Source organism: Salvelinus alpinus, chromosome 31, assembly GCF_045679555.1.
Source record: "Salvelinus alpinus chromosome 31, SLU_Salpinus.1, whole genome shotgun sequence".
NCBI lineage: Eukaryota > Metazoa > Chordata > Actinopteri > Salmoniformes > Salmonidae > Salvelinus > Salvelinus alpinus.
In genome coordinates, this window is record NC_092116.1 from 5615439 (window position 1) to 5635685 (window position 20247).

At 42.4% G+C, this 20247-nt stretch overlaps 1 protein-coding gene across 15 annotated transcripts in view; it reads left to right on the top strand.

The window, feature by feature from the left end:
• LOC139561100 (calcium/calmodulin-dependent protein kinase type II delta chain) overlaps window positions 1–20247 on the top strand; it is a 117868-nt gene that overhangs the window by 77246 nt on the left and 20375 nt on the right. For 8 of the 15 annotated variants that reach the window (XM_071377950.1, XM_071377955.1, XM_071377957.1 and 5 more), the window contains exons 6-8: window positions 631–703; window positions 7959–8061; window positions 19065–19148. In XM_071377950.1, coding sequence (XP_071234051.1) covers window positions 631–703; window positions 7959–8061; window positions 19065–19148 — 260 coding nt within the window. Of the gene's footprint in view, window positions 1–630; window positions 704–1591; window positions 1665–7958; window positions 8062–19064; window positions 19149–20247 lie in introns of all 15 variants that reach the window. The other 7 variants (XM_071377951.1, XM_071377958.1, XM_071377954.1 and 4 more) reach the window with 1 other exon arrangement.

The following is a 20247-nucleotide window of genomic DNA, read 5'->3' on the forward strand; positions in this document are numbered from 1 at the left end:
TTTTCCTCATTAGAGTTTAAAAATGACACTAGTTACTGCCTCTACATAACACAGTATGTGTGTGCACACAATCTATACGTGTGTGTTACTGCATGCACCCTCCTTCTCTTTGTTACTGTCATTTAGTAAAAGTGTTTATGATATCTGTATTATATCTGTGTGTGTGTTGTCTGTAACGTATCTTATGAAGATAATCTTCTGTCGTCTGTTTTTCTGTTGCTCTCCTGTCACGAGGCTGCCGTCTGCAGATCTATTACTTCCTGTATAGCGTACTTCATTAACAAACAGAGACCTGAGTTTGAGATCCTATCATTTTAACATGGATGTTTCTACTCATTCCAAAAAGTAATGTTCAGTTTAAAGTAAGACTGTTAAAAAGATTCAGTCCTTTTTCTAATTTCTGATATTGAATGTCAATTAGCATTCTTGTGACCGAAATAGCATGATCACTCTCCAAAAGATGAAGTGCTAGAACATAATGTGAACTTTACTCTGCTTCTCTCTTGAGTTTTTACTTTTGATATTATAGTTTCGCTGGCCTTTCCCGTTTTCGGCATTTATTTTTTATTTTTCTTCTGATGTGTGTTCTCTCCTCTTCGCTTCTTCTGGCCTTGTCTCTCTCCTCCACAGCCAATGCATACAGCAGATTCTAGAAAGTGTAAATCATTGTCACCAAAGTGGTATAGTTCACAGGGACATGAAGGTTAGTACACAACAGAGGCTATGCTGGCACCATGCCGGCCCCCTCGCCTGCCTGCCCACCCGTCCACCAGAAATCCACCACCAATTAACATCCACCCCCCCCTCACCCTGTAACCCCACAAGCCGCTTTCCTCTTCCTCTCTTCCAAACCCAATCCCCTACCAGCAGCCACCCTGATCCCTCCAGCCTTCCACCAATCATTACTCGTGGCTGAGGTCAGGTGTCCCACGCGGGGGCTGCAGGGCGGTCAGGGGGGGGGGAGGGTGACACAGCTCACCTTGGCCTCCTCTGTAAACCCAAAGACGATGTGCATGTAGCATCTCTCTCCGGTCCTCGTTTCTCTGCTCTGAACGCCTGCTGTGAGCCTGGGTCCTGGGTGTATTTGATAAGCCTCCTTCTGGTTTGAGAGGGATATAAATAGGATCAATTCATCCACCTCCCTCCTCCTCACCCTCCCCAGGGTCGAGCTCACAGCCAGCGGGGAGCTAACACCACTTCTGTTTTGAGACCCGGGGGGGACAGTGGGTGGGGGTGGTGGGTGATGATGTCATAGCCAGATGTCCTTGTTCTTAATGGTCCAATCAGAGCACACTTTTGTCTAACCTATGCCCCATTCACTTATTAGAATATCTACAATCTTGCCTTCACCTTATAGTCAAAGCAGTCACATTCAATTGGGTAAATACATTGGCTCTACACTGGGGTACTAGTATTATAGGGGTGGTAGATGGAGAGATATTAACAAATCAATGGCCTAAACATCATCCCAACCGCCACCTCCACCACCCTTGCTGCCCCCCCCCCCCCCCCCCCAGTCTCAAGGAGAACGCACGGCACACAGTGAGTGTGAGCTTGTCACTAACCCACGCCCCCTGGTGTTTGCATGCAGTCATTGCATTCAGCAGATCCTAGAGGCCGTGCTCCACTGCCACCAGATGGGCGTGGTCCACCGCGACCTGAAGGTGAGTAGAGATGCTGGGAAGCCAAACACAGCCCTTCCTCTTCTTCCTCTCCCTCCAACTCTTCTAGTTGCAGGGAGACCCCACTCATCCTGACTGACTTTCAGACTCATCCGTTTGACTTTGAGGGTTAAGAACTTTGATAGACTGTCTCTGACACGTCTTTTTCAGTTGAGACATGGGAGGCGCAGGGTCAAATTATGAGTTTGAACTTTTCCACTGCGTTAGTAAAAGCTGATGAAATGGTAATTACAGAAAGGATTATTTATTTATTTATCTTATTTGGGACTTTTGGAAAGGCATGTCAACCTTTTACGTCCACACCCACACTGACGCACTGTGTTTGTCTTCAGAACAGTGACAGAGGTGTTAATAGGCACGGAAATAGGACCTGCAATCGCTCCAATTCAATGGTGCATAAAATCAGGCTTGTTAAACAAAATAATAATACGATGAGTAGGATGAAATTGTCACGTTGTCCAAGTAGATGGGGACTTGCCATTGAGTCTTTCGACTAATTCAGTGCCTTTCTGTCATAAAGAGCAAATATTCAACTTAAAACAACAAGTTTCCCCATCTCGAGGCTAAATTACAAAAATACAATTAAGTGCTTATTAGGTGCCCAAATAAAGTAACATGGTTGTGATTTTAACTTAAATCGGGTATAAATTCCCTTGTGACGGGGAATGGAAGCTCATTGTGTGCGACAGGGAGATGTAATTGAATGCAATCTTCACCAAAAAAAAAAAAAATTATTGTTAAAACATTTCTAGCCTGTCTATCTATGGGTAACAGGGTTGACATGTCATGCTCGACCCACTCAGTTTCCCGCCACAAAACACCAGAAAATGGCCACAAAGAGTAGAACCAGCTCACCTGCTTTTACACTATGATTTGACTATTTGATGTTCTTTTGAAGAAAATATTTAAAATATGTTAAAAGGAGTAGTTTCATCATATTAAATCGAGTTCAGTTCACATAACAGGGCTGGCCTTAAAATGAGGGACAGGTTTGAATCACTAATGACATTTAAATAAATAATCAACTTGAGAAATTATTTTGTCAAAGCAACAAAATAACTAGGGCTTTACAATGATGGTGAAAACTTGGGAGAAATGTTGGGGTTAAGTGGGTTAAAATCTTCCTGGAAATCATAGGGTACACAGAGGGACATGTCAAAATGCAGATTTTGTTTTCTTTAGCAAGTCTTTATTCATATAAAAAAAATCTAATTTATTGAATTCTTCATGTGGATTATACAGTATATATCTATATTGGTGCACAATTTCTACTTAAAATATAAAAAGTCACACATTTCATGGAACGACCTTCTTATTACACTCCTTCTCCAATCCCCCCCCGTCATTGCCGTCATGGCAAGTTTCAGAACTCAAATTTGCTAATCAAATGAGCCAGGTGCAGCCAGAAGCACAATTTCACTCCTGAAATAATCACCCTGCGTTTGCATTCGCCGAGGCCCTCTCAGTCAGTGCTCTGATTGGCTGCTACCAGCTTGTTACCATGGGGAGCGGCAGAATAGACAAAAAAACTAAACAAATATGAACAAAACAAAGCATGAAAGAGGTCGATGAAAGGCCATCTCTTCACACTGGGTTGACCTACAGTGTGAGTGTGTGTACGTGTGTGTTGGGGGAGGACCCATATTGACACACACCTGCACACACTCACATACATGCATATAGTCATTTTGACACACTGTAATTGTACTGAGCGGTACCATTGTATCCAACCAACCTAAAGTTGGACACAGTTAAGCAGTTGGCACTCTAGACTGTTTCCACCAGAGCACACACAGACTGACTGCATCAGACCCGACATCCCTCTCAAGCTGTTCCCTCGACTCATTGACTTCTGTCGGACTCGACGCTGACGGCACTCTGTTCAGGTCTACCTCCTCCTCTCCGTCTCGTTATCCCTGCTCATCTGTCCGTCTCCTTTTTCATGCCTCATCCTCTTTCTTTCGCTCCTCTTCTGTTCGCCCCCCCCCCCCCTTTTACCCTTAACTGAACTCTTCCCTCTTGTCCTCCTTCATTCCCTCTGGCCAATCTCCCCTCCTCCTCTTCCTCCCAGCTGCTCTAATCACTGACGCTGTTTCTCTCTCTTCCTCTTTCTGTCCACACGGGACGTCAGGCCACTCTGGATGATGCTGGTCTGGACGACTGCATTAAAGACCAGGGCTGTCCCTGTCCTCTCTCTCTCTCTCTCTCTCTCTCCCTCCACTGCCCTCCCGTAGACTCCCCGCTCCCTCTAGGTTTAGATACCAAGCCACTGGTTTAAATCCCTGAAGTCGAGATTGAGACCGATTTATAGCTAGGAGATTGAGGAATAGTAAGTGAGAGATATGCGTGAGGGTAGACGGGTGAATTTGTCAGCGTTGTGGTTGTGTTACTGAAAGCCGAGTGCAACCTTTCCCGGTTGCAGTAGATACAGTAAGGCCACCCAGGCTAGTAATAATTACATCTTTATGGCTGCGAGACCTGAATTAAATTAGACCCATTACACAGGAGCCCTGAGGACTGGGTGTAAATCCTGATCACAAGTGAGCTAGATAGGTTCCACACACACACCAATTAATTTACCCAGTCCTGAAAGCTACACTAGCTAGGGACTATAGCTCTCATATGTGCTTTCAGATTAGATTACAACGTATCGATCAGCCTATTTAGGGATTGTTAGTCATATTGAGTCTTCCATAATAGCTATTTGGTTATGAAGCACATTGTATTAAGCTCTTTAGGGATGATGTGTTATAAGGAAGACTCTATAGCCCTTACACTCAACTCTGGACCTCGAAGCCAGTTCCACTGCCTTTTTTCATTGTTACCCTGCATTAAGACCTGGGACACCAGGTGTGTGCAATTAATTATCAGATAGAACAGAAAACCAGCAGGCTTCGGACCTCGTATGGTACCCCTGGTCTATATGATTGATGCTGTAAGGATGTTATGAGGCTGAGATTTTTAACATTTTTAACTGGCCCCTTCCAGTCACATCGCACAGGTTACATGATTTTTGGGTGGGGAAGGGAGGCTGGGTTAGTAGGGGCGTTTGCAATGACTGCATGGCACTGTTGACTGCACTTACCCCCCCCACCGTAGCATGTGAGCCCCGTCCTCGCCCACTGATCTGCACGAATCACAACTCACAAATGCTCTACTAACTGCACCAATGAATGATCATCAATTTACCTTCTTTGATTTGATGCTATATGATGTTGACGAATTGATTCCTTTAGTTTTTTTTCTCCACCATATGCAATATCTAGGCCAGTGGTCACCAACCGGTTGATCGCTATCGACTGGTTGATCTCCAAGGCATTCCTAGTCGATTACCAAACGTTTCTGTAAAAAAAAAAAAAAGTTTTAAAGCCTTGCGTTCCAATTTTTCTAATTTGTTTTGCGCTGTTGGCGGTAGGTATTTCAACCATTTCATGTGTCTGAAGGTAGAACTACCCAGCAGGCTCAGAGAATCAAGTGCACCTATAGGCCTACCGCTGGCTGCACAGTTTCCAGACTGTAACAATTAACCTTGAACTCACAGCAAAGTTGATACTGTGAGATTTCAAAACTTTTAAAACCATGACTAGAGAGAGACTCAACGAATACAGCAAAGAGCTGCTGTTTTTATGAGTAAGTTATTCAGCAATGTCCAACACTTTGTCCCAACATTTTTATAAGCCATAAAATGTGTATTCTCCCTACTTCCACTCACGCTACAACCAGCACTGCAGCTGCAATGAAGGAGAATAGCAAAGTGTTCCGATAATCGTACGTTGTTATTGTTAGCGGCTTGTCTCTCTTAATATCGAGGAATATTTCACTTTCTCTGGTCGTCGGCGTAACAACATGAGTTGGTGCATGAGGCAGAATTCATGCAGTGCGACTTGAGATTCGCCATCAGCTGGAACACTGTGTCCCCTTTTTTTTTAGTGGAGGTAGCGAGAGGGGAGGGACGGTGAGTCGGGTGAGAGGCAGCCTCACCGCCGCTCCCTCCCACCCCTCAGACTGACCATCAGATGCAGTCCATCAGTCCAGTAAAATAAACCAAAGCCAATTATTATGCTCACTCAGCTGTGCCTAACTAGTAATTCAAGCATAGCCAATATGCAGTGATAACATGTTGTTCCTATAGCCTACTGCACAAACCTCTGCTACAGAACTGTTTTTAATTGGTTAATGTTGCGTAGGCTTCCGTTTTTAAGTTTTCCCCCCCAAAAATCTAAGCATTAGATCTCGTCTTGCATTTTGACTCAAAGTGATCTTGACTCAGAACAGTTTGGTGACCACTGATCTAGGCCATAGAAGTGGTCAGTCCACTGACATACTGTTCTTGGGGTACTGTAACTAATGTATTTGCCCCACAATCAAAGCAGCTTCGCTCCAAAAAGTAGCTGAAACAGCTTCTACTCACATCTCCTGTTTATTACATTAAGTCTATTTCTCTTGAATTATTTCCAATTTAGACTCCTAGAAGCCGCTTTGAAAATGTCAGCAAATGCGTTATTCCTCAAACTGTAACCTTTTCTCTAAGCCCCTCCCCTTCCTATTCCGACGGGGACTATGCATGAGTCACTGTCGACCTCAGACCTTGTAGCCACGCCCCTTGGGCTGGGACGGCATTGTTTCTTATTACACACTCTCTTGTATCTTTGTGAAGATCAAGCTGTGTCCACTCTCTTTGCTGTGTCCGTATCAGTGTCAATCCTGTTACTCAACACTGATGTCGCTGGTGTAATATTGTCCCCCAGTGTGTGAGTGAGAGCATTGAGTCGTAGAGAGCTTTTCCCCTAGAGAGGGGGCTTGGTGACGGTGAACATGCATGGCCCCACGGGGACACAGGAGGGGACACGATGGAGTTCATTATTACACAGTATTGACGAGGAGTTATGAATGGGCTATAGAGGGGATTGCCATAGTAATGTGGCAAAATATAATTTGGTTAATGGCATTTGGTCATACACTTCATGCACAAAAGTGTGTGGACACCTGCTCGTCAAACATCTCATTTCCAAAATCATGGGCATTAATATGGAGTCGGTCCTCCCTTTGCTGCTATAACAGCCTCCACTCTTCTGGGAAGGCTTTCCACTAGATGTTGGAACATTGTTGTACGGACTTTCTTCAATTCAGCCACGAGCATTGGTGAGGTCAGGCACTGATGTTAGGCCTGGCTCTCAGTCGGTGTTCCAATTCATCCCAAAGGTGTTTGATGGGGTTGAGGTCAGGGCTCTGTGCAGGCCAGTCAATTTCTTCCACACCGATCTCGACAAACCATTTCTGTATGGACCTCACTTTATGCACGTGGGCATTGTCATGCTGAAACAGGAAAGGGCCTTCCCCAAACTGTTGCCACAAAGTTGGAAGCACAGAATCGTCTGGAATATCATTGCATGTTGTAGTGTTAAGATTTTCCTTCACTGGAACTAAGGGGCCTAGCCCGAACCATGAAAAACATCCCCAGACCATTATCCCTCCTTCATCAAACTACAGTTGGCACTATGCTTTCGGGCAGGCAGCGTTCTCATAGCATCCGCCAAACCCAGATTTGTCCGTCGAACTACCAGGTGGTGAAGTGTGATTCATCACTCCAGAGAACGCGTTTCCACCGCTCTGGAGTTCAATGGTCGCGAGCTTTACACCACTCCAGCCGACGCTTGGCATTTTGGCATTGCGCATGGTGATCTTAGGCTTGTGTTTCCATGCTTGGCCATAGAAACCCATTTCATGAAGCTCCTGACGAACAGTTATTGTGCTGACGTTGGTTCCAGAAGCAGTTTGGAACTCTGTAGTGAGTGTTGCAACCGAGGGCAGATTATTTTTACGCGCTTCAGCACTCCGTGATCCCGGGGCAGCTCTAGCAAGGCAGAAAGTTGATGAACTGACTTGTTGAAACGGTGGCATCCTATGATGGTGCCACATTGAATGTCACTGAGCTCTTCAGTAAGGCCATTCTACTGCCAATGTTTGTCTGTGGAGATTGCATGGCTGTGTGCTCGATTTTATTACACCTGTCAGCAACAGGTGTGGCTGAAATAGCTGAATCCAATAATTAAAAGGGGTGTCCACATACTTTTGTAGGTATAGTGGGGATCATACCATTTTTCAATGGTGAGATGACCCACCGTCTAGGTTGTACAACCCAGTGTGGATATCACCCAAAATACTGGACAGAATACACCTACTGTATAATATATTATGGCGGACATGTTCATTTTCATGTATATTGCTATATGAGAAGTTTTAAAATCCTGTCTCTCCCTCTCTCTCCACTCCAAGCCTGAAAATCTGCTCCTAGCCAGTAAGCTGAAGGGAGCAGCGGTGAAGTTGGCAGACTTTGGTCTGGCCATCGAGGTGCAGGGAGACCAGCAGGCATGGTTCGGTGAGTAGCAGTCAGTCAGAAAACTGTTCAAATATCTCCAAGGATCCCAAACTTGGCTGTCCATTTGAAGACTTGTTTTAAATGTCCATTGCAGCCATTTTTTTAATCTAAATATCAAATAATTTCTAGGTAACAATTAATGACCTTAAGGTCATTAATGTGATTGTTTTCAATTAAAATGGTAAAAAAACAAAAACAGAACTTCTTAGCAAAGAGCAATTTTTCAAGCACAAATTTAGCTAGGACTGGGAGTGGTCTGAGTGGGGAGGGGAAATTAACTGTTATTGGCAGAGCGGTTTGGAACTCTTTGTTATTAGTCTCACTATTTTGGTGATGACACCAGGCAGGCCAAAACTCCATCCCGCAAAAACAGGCTGAAATTGCAGGCGGTCTTTTCAAATGGCTCTTACACTAAAAGGCGTTATCATAATTTTCACAATTTCACAGTATTATTCCCATCTCTTACACATGAAATCTGCACCAAAACGATTTTTAAAAGTTGTAAATATTACTTACGTTTCTCTACACTAAAATAGTCTAGAATTCCGACATACAATTAAAAATGGCCTCACCTGTTTGAAGAGAACACCTTCTCTAGCACATTTTACAGCAGAGATGTATGTAATAGAAAATATAAAAATATGTCTCTTTGGTGCCAATTTCAGGAGTATGTGGTACATTTTAAAAACTTTTCGCCCAATACTCAAAACGTATAAATGCACAGGTAGCCTGTTCAGTGGACCCGTTTTCTTGCCTTAATTTAACAATACTTGAAAGGCCCAGTGTAGTCAAAAACATGACTTCCCTGTCTTTTATATATTTTGTTCACCCTATGAAATGTGTTGTTGTTTACTATGTAGCCCCGGGGTGTAACTAAGCATGTACTGTGCTTTACAGGCCGTGTTTTATTCTAAACAATATCTAAAGACACACAAACTTTAGAAGTACTTTGGCATCAGCTGTTCCAGACGACTGTGTGATCACGCTCTCCTTAGCCAATGTGAGTAAGACCTTTAAACTGGTCAACATTCACAAGGCCGCAGGGCCAGACAGATTACCAGGATGTGTACTCTGATTATGCGCTGACAAACTGGCAAGTGTCTTCACTGACATTTTCAACCTGTCCCTGACCTAGTCTGTAATATCAACATGTTTCAAGCAGTCCCTGTGCCCAAGAACACCAAGGTAACCTGCCTAAATGACTACCGACCCGTGGCACTCGCGTCTGTAGCCATGAAGTGCTTTGAAAGGCTGGTCATGGCTCACATCAACACCATTATCCCAGAAACCCTAGACCCACTCCAATTTGCATACCGCCCCAACAGATCCACAGATGATGCGGTCTCTAGTGCACTCCACACTGCCCTTTCCCACCTTGACGAAAGGAACACCTATGTGAGAATGCTATTCATTGACTACAGCTCAGCGTTCAACACCATAGTGCCCTCAAAGCTCATCATTAAGCTAAGGACCCTGGGACTAAACACTGGTGCCCCCGCACATGGACTCTGTAATGGTACCCCCTGTGTATAGCCTCGCTACTGTTATGTTATTGCTGCTCTAATTATTATTTATAAAAAAATATTATAATAATTAATCTTCTGTTTATTTTAGTAAATACTTTCTTAACCAACAATGCTGTTCAGAAAAATATGTGTTAAGTGCTTGTAAGCAAGCATTTCACTGTAAGGTTTCACTGTAAAGTCTACTTAGCTTCAGTACTGGTCGTGGAGCCTTGGGTTTGAAGACTAAGTAAACAAATAACCTTTTTATTTGTCACATGCGCCCGAAAATAACAGCTATATAGACCTGTTGTATTCTGCGCACGTGACAAATAAAATGTTATTTGATTACGTCGTTTGTTTACCTGGTTAACGTGTGAGAGGTGAGACTTTGAGGTGTGTCAACTCTCTGGGTTTATAGTGCAGGTTTTATTAGATGGATGAACAGGGCCATTTGCCTGCTTATCCCCACAGGATGGGGGAATAATTATCCTAATCCCCTGGGCTGGCTGTCACCTGAGAATCATCTACCCAGTTTACTGGTGGTGCCTCAGGGCATGCTGGGAATTTGAGTTCTTTCGAGAAGTAGGCTGCATTCCACTGGCGGGGAGCCACACTACGTTCCCCAGATGGCCGTTCCAGTGGGAAGTTTTGGAAGCTTGTTAATCGTGGCCCATAAACATTGCATTAAGGATTAATTTGGACCTCTAATAGGCTGTCTCTTAAACGAGACAGGATTCACCCTAACCACAGGGGTTCCAGGATTATCTCCAGCAACATGGCGAACGGTTTTAGAGCCTGACAGCCTGGGTCTATTTGTGCTCCAATCCTACCTGTCATAATCAGCAACAGAGGCTGTTGAAAGTCCCGTAGAAACTGTTAGTACGGTCGATGTAAGTAACCAAATGTATGTTCCTCTAACTCCCCTGAATATTGATGTCAATCTGATAGCTATTGTCAGCAGTAATTCTGTGCCTATAAACCTGGATTACACTGTTAGCACTGAGACAGTTTGCCCTAGTAGGAAGCCCTCTTAAGCAGTTAACCCTGCACGTTAAGCTCAAATGTACTGTAAATATCACACAATATCATGCCTACCTCTACGCCAGTAAAGCACAAAAAACAAACAAGCAACCCAGATAAGGGCAAAAACTTGCCCACATTAATATACAGTGCCTTCAGAAAGTATTCATACCCCTTGACTTATTCCACATTTTGTTTTATTTCAGCCTTAATTCTAAATGGATAAAATATGTGTTCTTCTTTCATCCATCTACACACAATGCCCTAGAATGACAGTGAAAACATGTTTTTAGATTTCTTTGCAAATTTGTTGAAAGTTTAAATACAGAAATATCTCATTTACATAAGTATTCACACCCCTGTGTCAAGCACCTTTGTAGAAGACTCATTCTGGGTAAGTGCAAGAGCTTTCCATACCTGGATTGTGCAAAATTTGCCCATTTTTATTATTTTCAAGTTTCTTCAAGCTCTCCCAAATTGGTTGTTGGTCATTGCTAGACTACTATTTTCAGTTGTTGCCTAAGTCAACTGTAAGACGGCCACTCAAGAACATTCGCTGTGTTCTTGGTAAGTAACGCCAGTGTAGATTTGGCCTTGTGTTTTAGGTTATTGTCCTGTTGAAAGGTGAATTAATCTCCCAGTGTCTGGTGGAAAGCAGACTGAACCAGGTTTTCCTCTAGGATTTTGCCTGTGCTTAGCTCCATAAAAAAAAATTATCCTGAAAAACACCCAGTCCTTAACGATTACAAGCATACCCATAACATGATGCAACCAGCACTATGCTTGAAAATATGGAGAGTGGTACTCAGTAATGTGTTGTATTGGATTTGCCCCAAACATAACATCTTCTATTCAGAGAAAAAGTTTATTGCTTTGCAAACATTTTTGCATTATTACTTTAGTGCCTTGTTGCAAACAGGATGCATGTATTGGAAATATTTTTATTCTGTACAGGCTTCCTTTTTTTCACTGTCAATTAGGTTAGTTTTGTGGAGTAACTACAATGTTGTTGATCCATCCTCAGTTTTCTCCTACCACCCCTAATTAAACTCTGTAACGGTTTTAAAGTCACCATTGGCCTCATGGTGAAAATCCCGAGCGGTTTCCTTCCTCTCCGGCAGCTGAATTAGGAAGGATGCCTGTATCTCTGTAGTGACTGGTTGTATTGACACACCGTCCAAAGTGTAATTAATAACTTCACCGTGCTCAAAGAGATATTCAATGTCTGCTTAATTTTTTTTAAAATCTACCAATAGGTAACCCTTTTTTGTGAGTCATTGTAAATCCTCCCTGGTCTTTGTTGTTGAATCTGTGTTTGAAATTCACTGCTCTACTGAGGGACCTTATAGAGATGAGGTAGCCATTAAAAATCATGTTAAACACAATTTTTGCACACAGAGTCCATGCAACTTATTATGTGACTTGTTAAGCACATTTTTACTCCTGAATTTAGAGAGAAATAGTTATGATGTCTTCTTGTGGGCACTAACTCCGCTATGGTTTGTTGGGGAAAGCCTATTAGGGAAATGAAAAGTGTTTTTTTGGTCGGGTTTTTGGATGTCGCTGAAAATAAGGTCAGTGGTAAACACAGGTTTATGAGATCTTATATGTTTTGTTCTATGAGATCATCTTCGTCAGCTAACGTGACTTTTTAAGTTGCTCCCCACTTTTTTCCATCAGAACAGCCTCAATTCGTCGGGGCGTGGACTCTACAAGGTGTCGAAAGCATTCCACAGGGATGCTGGCCCATGTTGACTCCAATGCTTTCCAGAGTTGTCAAGTTGGCTGAATGTCCTTTGGGTGGCGGACTATTCTTGATACACACAGGAAACTGTTGAGCGTGGAAAAACCCAGCAGCGTTGCAGTTCTTGACACAATCCTGTGTGCCTGGCGCCTACTACCATACCCCGTTCAAAGGCACTTACATCTTTTGTCTTGCCCATTCCCTCTCTGAATGGCACACACACACAATCCATGTCTCGATTATCTCAAGGCTTAATAATCATTCTTTAACCTGCCTCCTCCCTTTCATCTACACTGATTTTAAAGTGGATTTAACAAGTGACATCAATAAGGCATCATAGCTTTCACCTGGATTCACCTGGTCAGTCTGTCACGGAAAGAGCAGGTGTTCTTAATGTTTTGTATGCTCAGTGGAGAACAAAAATATCTCCTAAGCCTGTGTTCACCTCAAACCTTATTTTCTGTGTTTTTCCCTAAACCGTATTTCTTCCTCTAAGGGATGGCTGCCTGATCCAGATGTAACGAATTTCCGTATTTTAGGATTACAAACTGACATGTTCTATTTAGGCTTGCCTTAACAAAGGAGTTGAATACGTATTGACTCAAGACATTTCAGTGTTTTATTTTTAATTGTAAAAAAAAAAAAAAATGTTAAAATATAATTCTACTTTTACATTATGGGGTATTGTATGTCGGCCAGTGATAAAAAAAAATCTACATTTCATCCATTTTAAATTCAGGCAGTAGCACACCAAAATGTGGAAAATGTTAAGGGGTGTGAATACCTTCTGAAGGAACTGTATTTACCCTGAGAAGCAAGGTTCATGAAATCGATAACTTGCTACCAGATAGCCAGTATACGAATGTTATCTCTGAAACTCACTTAGATAATTATTTTGAGACAGTGGTAACAATACATGGTTATAACATCTGCAGAAAAGACAAGAATGTCAATGGGGGAGGTGTTGCTTGCTAGTTTGACAACCCTGTTTGTAAAAGCATTTAAATGATATCAATCTCAACCGTTTATCTTTTCCAGTGATGAAGACATGGATGTCTCATGATAAGGTGGTGTATGCAAAATAGGTCAACTTTGATCACCTTTATCTCTTGAATGTTTTGGCATTCCAAAAGGTACATTTCTGACCACTTCTGCTGTGGGCAAATATGTATTGACGGTTTCGTTCAAATCAAAAGGGGTGCTGTCAAATTATTGAATACAAATGGATTTACCCTACTCTCAGTGACTGACATAAGAGAGACTGCTGATACACAAGCATATTTAGACATGTTACCTTCTATTCTAACAGTAAGTTGAGACCCCGGATCCCACAGATGACATTTTTTATTCGTGGGCCTACAAAATGGGGGGGGGTCAATGTCAAATGCTGTTGAAGTAACATGGCTACCGGTTCACCTACCTCACCCAAAGCCCATTCTTGTGGGTAATTGCTATAGACCACCTAGTGCTGAGAGTCAGTATCTGGATAAAATGTGAAATGCTTGATGGTGTATGTCAGGGATATTCAATTATGTTCTTACAGGGGCCAGATGTATAAAAAGGTTAATTGCAGGGAGGCCGTACATTTTCTACATGCAATTATTCTTCGGAAGAACTGTATAAAAAAGCAGCGTGCACGCACACACCAATAGAGCACTTTTCTTAAAATGAAATGTTGCAAAAATATTAAGAAAGTGCAGGGCTCTCAACCGATGTGAGTCGAGGTTCAACCAAAACATTTTGATAATATTAAAATGGAAAAAGCACAACGTTCGCTCACCATTTTTATTTTTTAACAACTATTTAAAGCTTCTTAAAAGTAATTGTCATTTCGAAATCATCTGAAAACTAAGTATCTCAAATACTAATACAAAGATATGTCAAATCAGTTAATACCAAATTCCAGTCTGAAGGAAGTATGCTTTGAATTAACTTCCCTCCGTCATTAGGGGTGTTTTTTTGTCACACTCCCGTCTAACGATTCCTTGTGAGCATCTACGTGCTCCTGATAGTCATAGCTTTCTGGAATGGGGTCATAATATCTTGGCGTTTACACCGTTCAAAGCGTTTACACCGTTCACAGGGGCTAGCAATTGCGAGAAAACACAAAAAACACACTATAGACCACCACAATAGTGTTTGTCGTATACGACTGAATATCGGATTTGGCTTTTTTTTGTGCAGAGCATTACTTAATGTTCAGAATTGATCAAAGGGCCAGTCTAAATTAATAAACAGGCCGCCAGTTCAATAGCCCTGGTGTATGTAATGTCATCAGAGGTATATTTTCTGGGTGACCTAAATACTGACAGGTTTTCATCAAACTGTCTCAAAAATAGCTACAAACGGTAACCAGTGCCTGCAATCTGGTTCAAGTTATCACTCAACCTACCAGGGTATATACAAACAGCACTGGAGTGAAATCATCCACGTGTAATGATCACATCTTTACAAATGCTACAGAAATCTGCTCTAAAGCAGTATCCACACCCATCGGATGTAGTGAACATAATATAGTAGACATTTCTAGAAAAAAACAAAGTTCCAAAGCCTGGGCTTAAATAGTGTATAAGAAATCATGCAAGAGGTTTTGTAGTGATTCCTATGAAAAAGAAACGTCCTCTCACTGTCAACTGCATTTATTTTCAGAAAACTTAACGTGTAAATATTTGTGTGAACATAACAAGATTCAACAACTGAGACATAAACTGAACAAGTTCCACAGACATGTGACTAACAGAAATGGAATAATGTGTCCCTGAACAAAGGGGGGGTCAAAATCAAAAGTAACAGTCAGTATCTGGTGTGGCCACCAGCTGCATTAAGTACTGCAGTGCATCTCCTCCTCATGGACTGCACCAGATTTTCCAGTTCTTGCTGTGAGATGTTACCCCACTCTTCCACCAAGGCACCTGCAAGTTCCCGGACATTTCTGGAGGGAATGGCCCTAGCCCTAGCCCTCACCCTCCGATCCAACAGGTCCCAGACATGCTCAATGGGATTGAGATCCAGGCTCTTCGCTGGCCATGCAGAACACTGACATTCCTGTCTTGCAGGAAATCGTGCACAGAACGAGCACTATGGCTGGTGGCATTGTCATGCTGGAGGGTCATGTCAGGATGAGCCTGCAGGAAGGGTACCACATGAGGAGGATGTCTTCCCTGTAACGCACAGCGTTGAGATTGCCTGCAATGTCAACAAGCTCAGTCCGATGATGCTGTGACACACCGCCCCAGACCATGACGGACCCTCCACCTCCAAATCGATCCCGCTCCAGTGTACAGGCCTCTGTGTAACGCTCATTCCTTTGACGATAAACTTGAATCCGACCATCACCACTGGTGAGACAAAACCGCAACTCGTCAGTGAAGAGCACTTTTTGCCAGTCCTGTCTGGTCCAGCGACGGTGGGATTGTGCCCATAGGCGACGTTGTTGCCGGTGATGTCTGGTGAGGACCTGCCTTACAACAGGTCTACAAGCCCTCAGTCCAGCCTCTCTCAGCCTATTGCGGACAGTCTGAGCACTGATGGAGGGATTGTGCGTTCCTGGTGTAACTCGGGCAGTTGTTGTTGCCATCCTGTACCAGGTGTGATGTTCGGATGTACCGATCCTGTGCAGGTGTTACACGTGGTCTGCCACTGCGAGGACGATTAGCTGTCTGTCCTGTCTCCCTGTAGCCCTGTCTTAGGCGTCTCACAGTATAGACATTGCAATTTATTTCCCTGGCCACATCTGCAGTCCTCATGCCTCCTTGCAGCATGCCTAATGCACGTTCACGCAGATGAGCAGGGACCCTGGGGATCTTTCTTTTGGTGTTTTTCAGAGTCAGTAGAAAGGCCTCTTTAGTGCCCTAAGTTTTTATAACTGTGACCTTAATTGCCTACCGTCTATAAGCTGTTAGTGTCTTAACGACCGTTCTACAGGTGCATGTTCATTAATTGTTTATGGTTCATTGAACAAGCATGGGAAACAGTGTTTAAACCTTTTACAATGAAGATCTGTGAAGTTATTTGGATTTTTACAAATTATCTTTGAAAGACAGGGTCCTGAAAAGGGGACATTTCTTTTTATAATATTTGCTGGTCTGTTGTATGTAATAAGGAGAAACCAGACGCCAGACTTGACACATTTATGAAATTGCTTCTTCCAGTTACTGATAAGTATGCACCCATTTAAGAAACTAACTGTAAAAAACTGCTAAATTACTGTGGATTGATGAGGAATTGAAAAATTGTATGGTTGATAGGGACGAGGCAAAAATAATGGCAAATAAGTCTGGTTGCACAGCCGATTGGCAAACGTACTGTTAAATTGAGAAATCATGTGACTAAACAAAAATAAGAAGAAACTGTTCTACGAAACAAAGATAAGTTATATAAAGAATGAAGGTAAAAAGCACCTTAAATTACATTTTTTTGGGGGGGAAAGGTGAACTCTGCTCATCCTTCATGGAATCAGATGGCTCATTTATCACAAAACCAAATACTTTAATGACTTTTTCATTGGCAAGATTACCAAAATTAGGTATGACATGCCAACAAACTATGAACCTTCGTATCACGCAAACAGAAATTATGAAAGACATTTTCATTTTTAATTCTGTAAAGAGAGTGTGGTAGAGTATATAATATATTTTTTTAAATGACAAACCACCTAGTAATGACATATTTCGTGGGGGAAAAAATGCCTTCTCTTCAATCTAAGCCTACAGGAAAGTGTGTGCCCTCAGGCCAGGAGGGAAGCAGAAGTCATTCTGCTACCCAAGAATAGCAAAGCACCCTTTTACTGGTTCAAACAGCCAAACAATCAGCCGGCTACCGACCATTAGTAAACTTTTGGAAAAAATTGTGCTTGACCAGATACAATGCCGTTTCACAGTAAACAAATGAACGACTGACTTTTAGCATGCTTATAAGGAAAGGGACTCAACATGTAATGCACTGACACAAATGACTGATGATTGGCTGCAAGAAATTGGTAATAAGATTTTAGGAGCAGTTTTGTTAGACTTCAGTGCAGCTTTTGAAATTAGCGTTCATATTTTTTTCAGCAGCATACTTGTTATAGCTTTGCATCCTCTGCCATATCATGGATTGAGAGTTACCTAACGGAAGCGCATCTAACGTAAACCTGGTCAATTTTTGGCATACCTCAAGGTAGCTGTCTTGGCCCCTTTTTTCAATTTTTTACTAACGATCTACCACTGGCCTTGAGTAAAGCCTGTGTGTCTATGTATGCTGATGACTCAAAATTATACATGTCTGCTACCAGAGAAAGTTATATCACTGCAACCCTTAACAAAGAGCTGCTGTCCGTTTTAGAATGGGTGGCTAGTAGTAAGATAGTCCTAAATTATATAAAAAACTAAAAGCATTGTATTTGAGACGAATCATTCGCTTAACCCTAAACCTTATCCACATCTTGTAATGAATCTGGCAATTGAGCAAGTTGAGGAGACTAAACTGCTTACTGTAAGCCTAGATTGTAAACTGACATGGTCAAAACATATTGATGAGGAGAGGTTTGTCTGTGATTCTGCTCTGCTCTCTTGACATCACAATCAAGAAAACAAGGCCTACAGGCCCTAGTTTTATCACACCTGGACTACTGCTCATTTATATTGTCAAGTGCCACAAAGATGGACATAGGCAAATTACAGTTGGCGCAGAACAGAGCAGCACGGTGGCCCTTAAAATATAACATGCATGTCAATCTCTCCTGGCTCAAAGTAGAGGAGAGATTGACTGCATCACTACCTCTCTTTTGTGAGAGGTATTGGCGTGTTGAAAGCATCAAACTGTCTGTTCAAACAGCTAACATACAGGTCAGACACCCATTCATATCCCCCTAGATATGTCACCGGTCTCTTCACAGTTCTCAAGTCCAGAACAGACTCTCGGAAATACACAGTACTACATACAGCTATGACTACATGGAACTCTCTTCCACGTTAAGTAACTCAGTCGAGCAGTAAAATCAGATATAAAAAACCCTGTATAAAATAACACCTCACACCACAACGCGGACTGTGAAGAGACATATACACAAGCGCACACACTCTACACAGACCCACACATTTTAATATTGTCATGTTTAATTTTAATGTGCGTTTATTACTGTACATTTGAGCAATGTACATACACTACCAGTCAAAAGTTTGGACACACCTACTCATTCAAGGGTTTCTTTAATTTGACTATCTTCTACATTGTAGAAAAATAGTGAAGACATCAAAACTATGAAATAACACATATGGAATCATGTAGTAACCAAAAAAGTGTTTAACACATCAAAATATATTTTATATTTGAGATTCTTCAAAGTAGCCACTCTTTGCCTTGATGACAGCTTTGCACACTCTTGGCATTCTCTCAACCAGCTTCATGAGGTAGTCACCTGGAATGCATTTCAATTAACAGGTGTGCCTTGTTAAAAGTTAATTTGTGGAATTTCTTTACTTCATAATGCATAGTAAAAATAAAGAAAAACCCTTGAACGAGTAGGTGTGTCCAAACGTTTGACTGTTACTGTATGTATAATTCACAATGTCGAGCAGGCTATTGTTTTAATATGATGTATTATTTTATTCCTGTTTGTACTCCAGGAAGAGTAGCCGCTGCCTTTTCAGCAGCTAATGGGGATCCTAATAAATACAAAAAAAACGGTGGGATGTAAGTGTACATCCATCTTGGGAACTGTAGTTCGTTTACATGACATCTCATCTCTGTTCCAGGTTTTGCGGGAACCCCAGGCTACCTGTCCCCAGAGGTCCTGAGGAAAGACCCCTATGGGAAACCTGTGGATATGTGGGCCTGTGGTAAGGAACTTCCCAATATGGAACAATCTATTTGTCTTTGAGCAAAAGGCTAGTACCAACTACAAAGGACCTACATGGCTCTCACACAGACAATGAGTTCATCCAGTTTAATTAATCACTGCAGCCCACTCGTTACATAAACTCAAGGGCCACCTGGGCTTTAATGTCTACCACACACTCATTCACAACCTGTGCGTCTCTGAATTTTGGGCCACAATGACTTATTTGTGTCGTTAGTGCTCTACTGACCAACCAAGGGCCCTTGAGCTCGTCCCGGTAACCTACCAGCAAATGAGCAACACAGTGCTGAAGTGCTTGGATTGTTTTTGTAACCACAGTGACGGTGACATGATGATAAACCCTTATAGTGGGAGGAGTCTATGAAGAGGGAGTACTTTTCTGCCCTCTCTTGATCTCCTTATCCGTGTAACAATGAAAGCTGTTAACTTGTATGAAGTCCAGAGGATGTGAGTGGAGCTGGAGCGAGGAGTGGAGCGTACCCAATTTGACTGGAGCGTGGAGCTAGTTTCCCAAAGGCTGGCGCGTCAGCTCCAGTAGTGCTCACTTCACGAGCTCAGGGCATGCCCGGCCCAGCATGCATTTGTAGTCTTCTTGTGTGCTACTATAGCCCCTTGCTTTAGATACTGTCATTTAGGGTGCTAAATATTTTCATAAAGAAACTGATAAAACACACAGGTGAAAAATCAAGGTGACTTGCAAAGATGAGGACCAAGAGATGGAGTAGGTGATGTAGCGTCGACAACTAAATAATCATTTTGGAATCTGAAAAGACGGGTATCACGAAAGCATGATGGTGTGCTTACCTGCTAACAGAAAGGAATGAGGTGGGTAGCTAACTAAGTGTGTCATTGTAGCAAAGTGTTTATAAACTAAAAATCTGATCTCTTAAAAGTTTTGTTCATTTTCGTTCTATTATCTATACAATATGCCATCATTGAATAGGCCTGGCATATTACCTTTTTTAAGGAGCTTTCTGTTTTGATAGGGTTATTTTACCTAAAATCTAGGCCTACCTACAGAAAAATAAACTACGTATCCCTGCCCAGCATGGAAAGAGTGGCCCGAAAGGTGTTTAGCA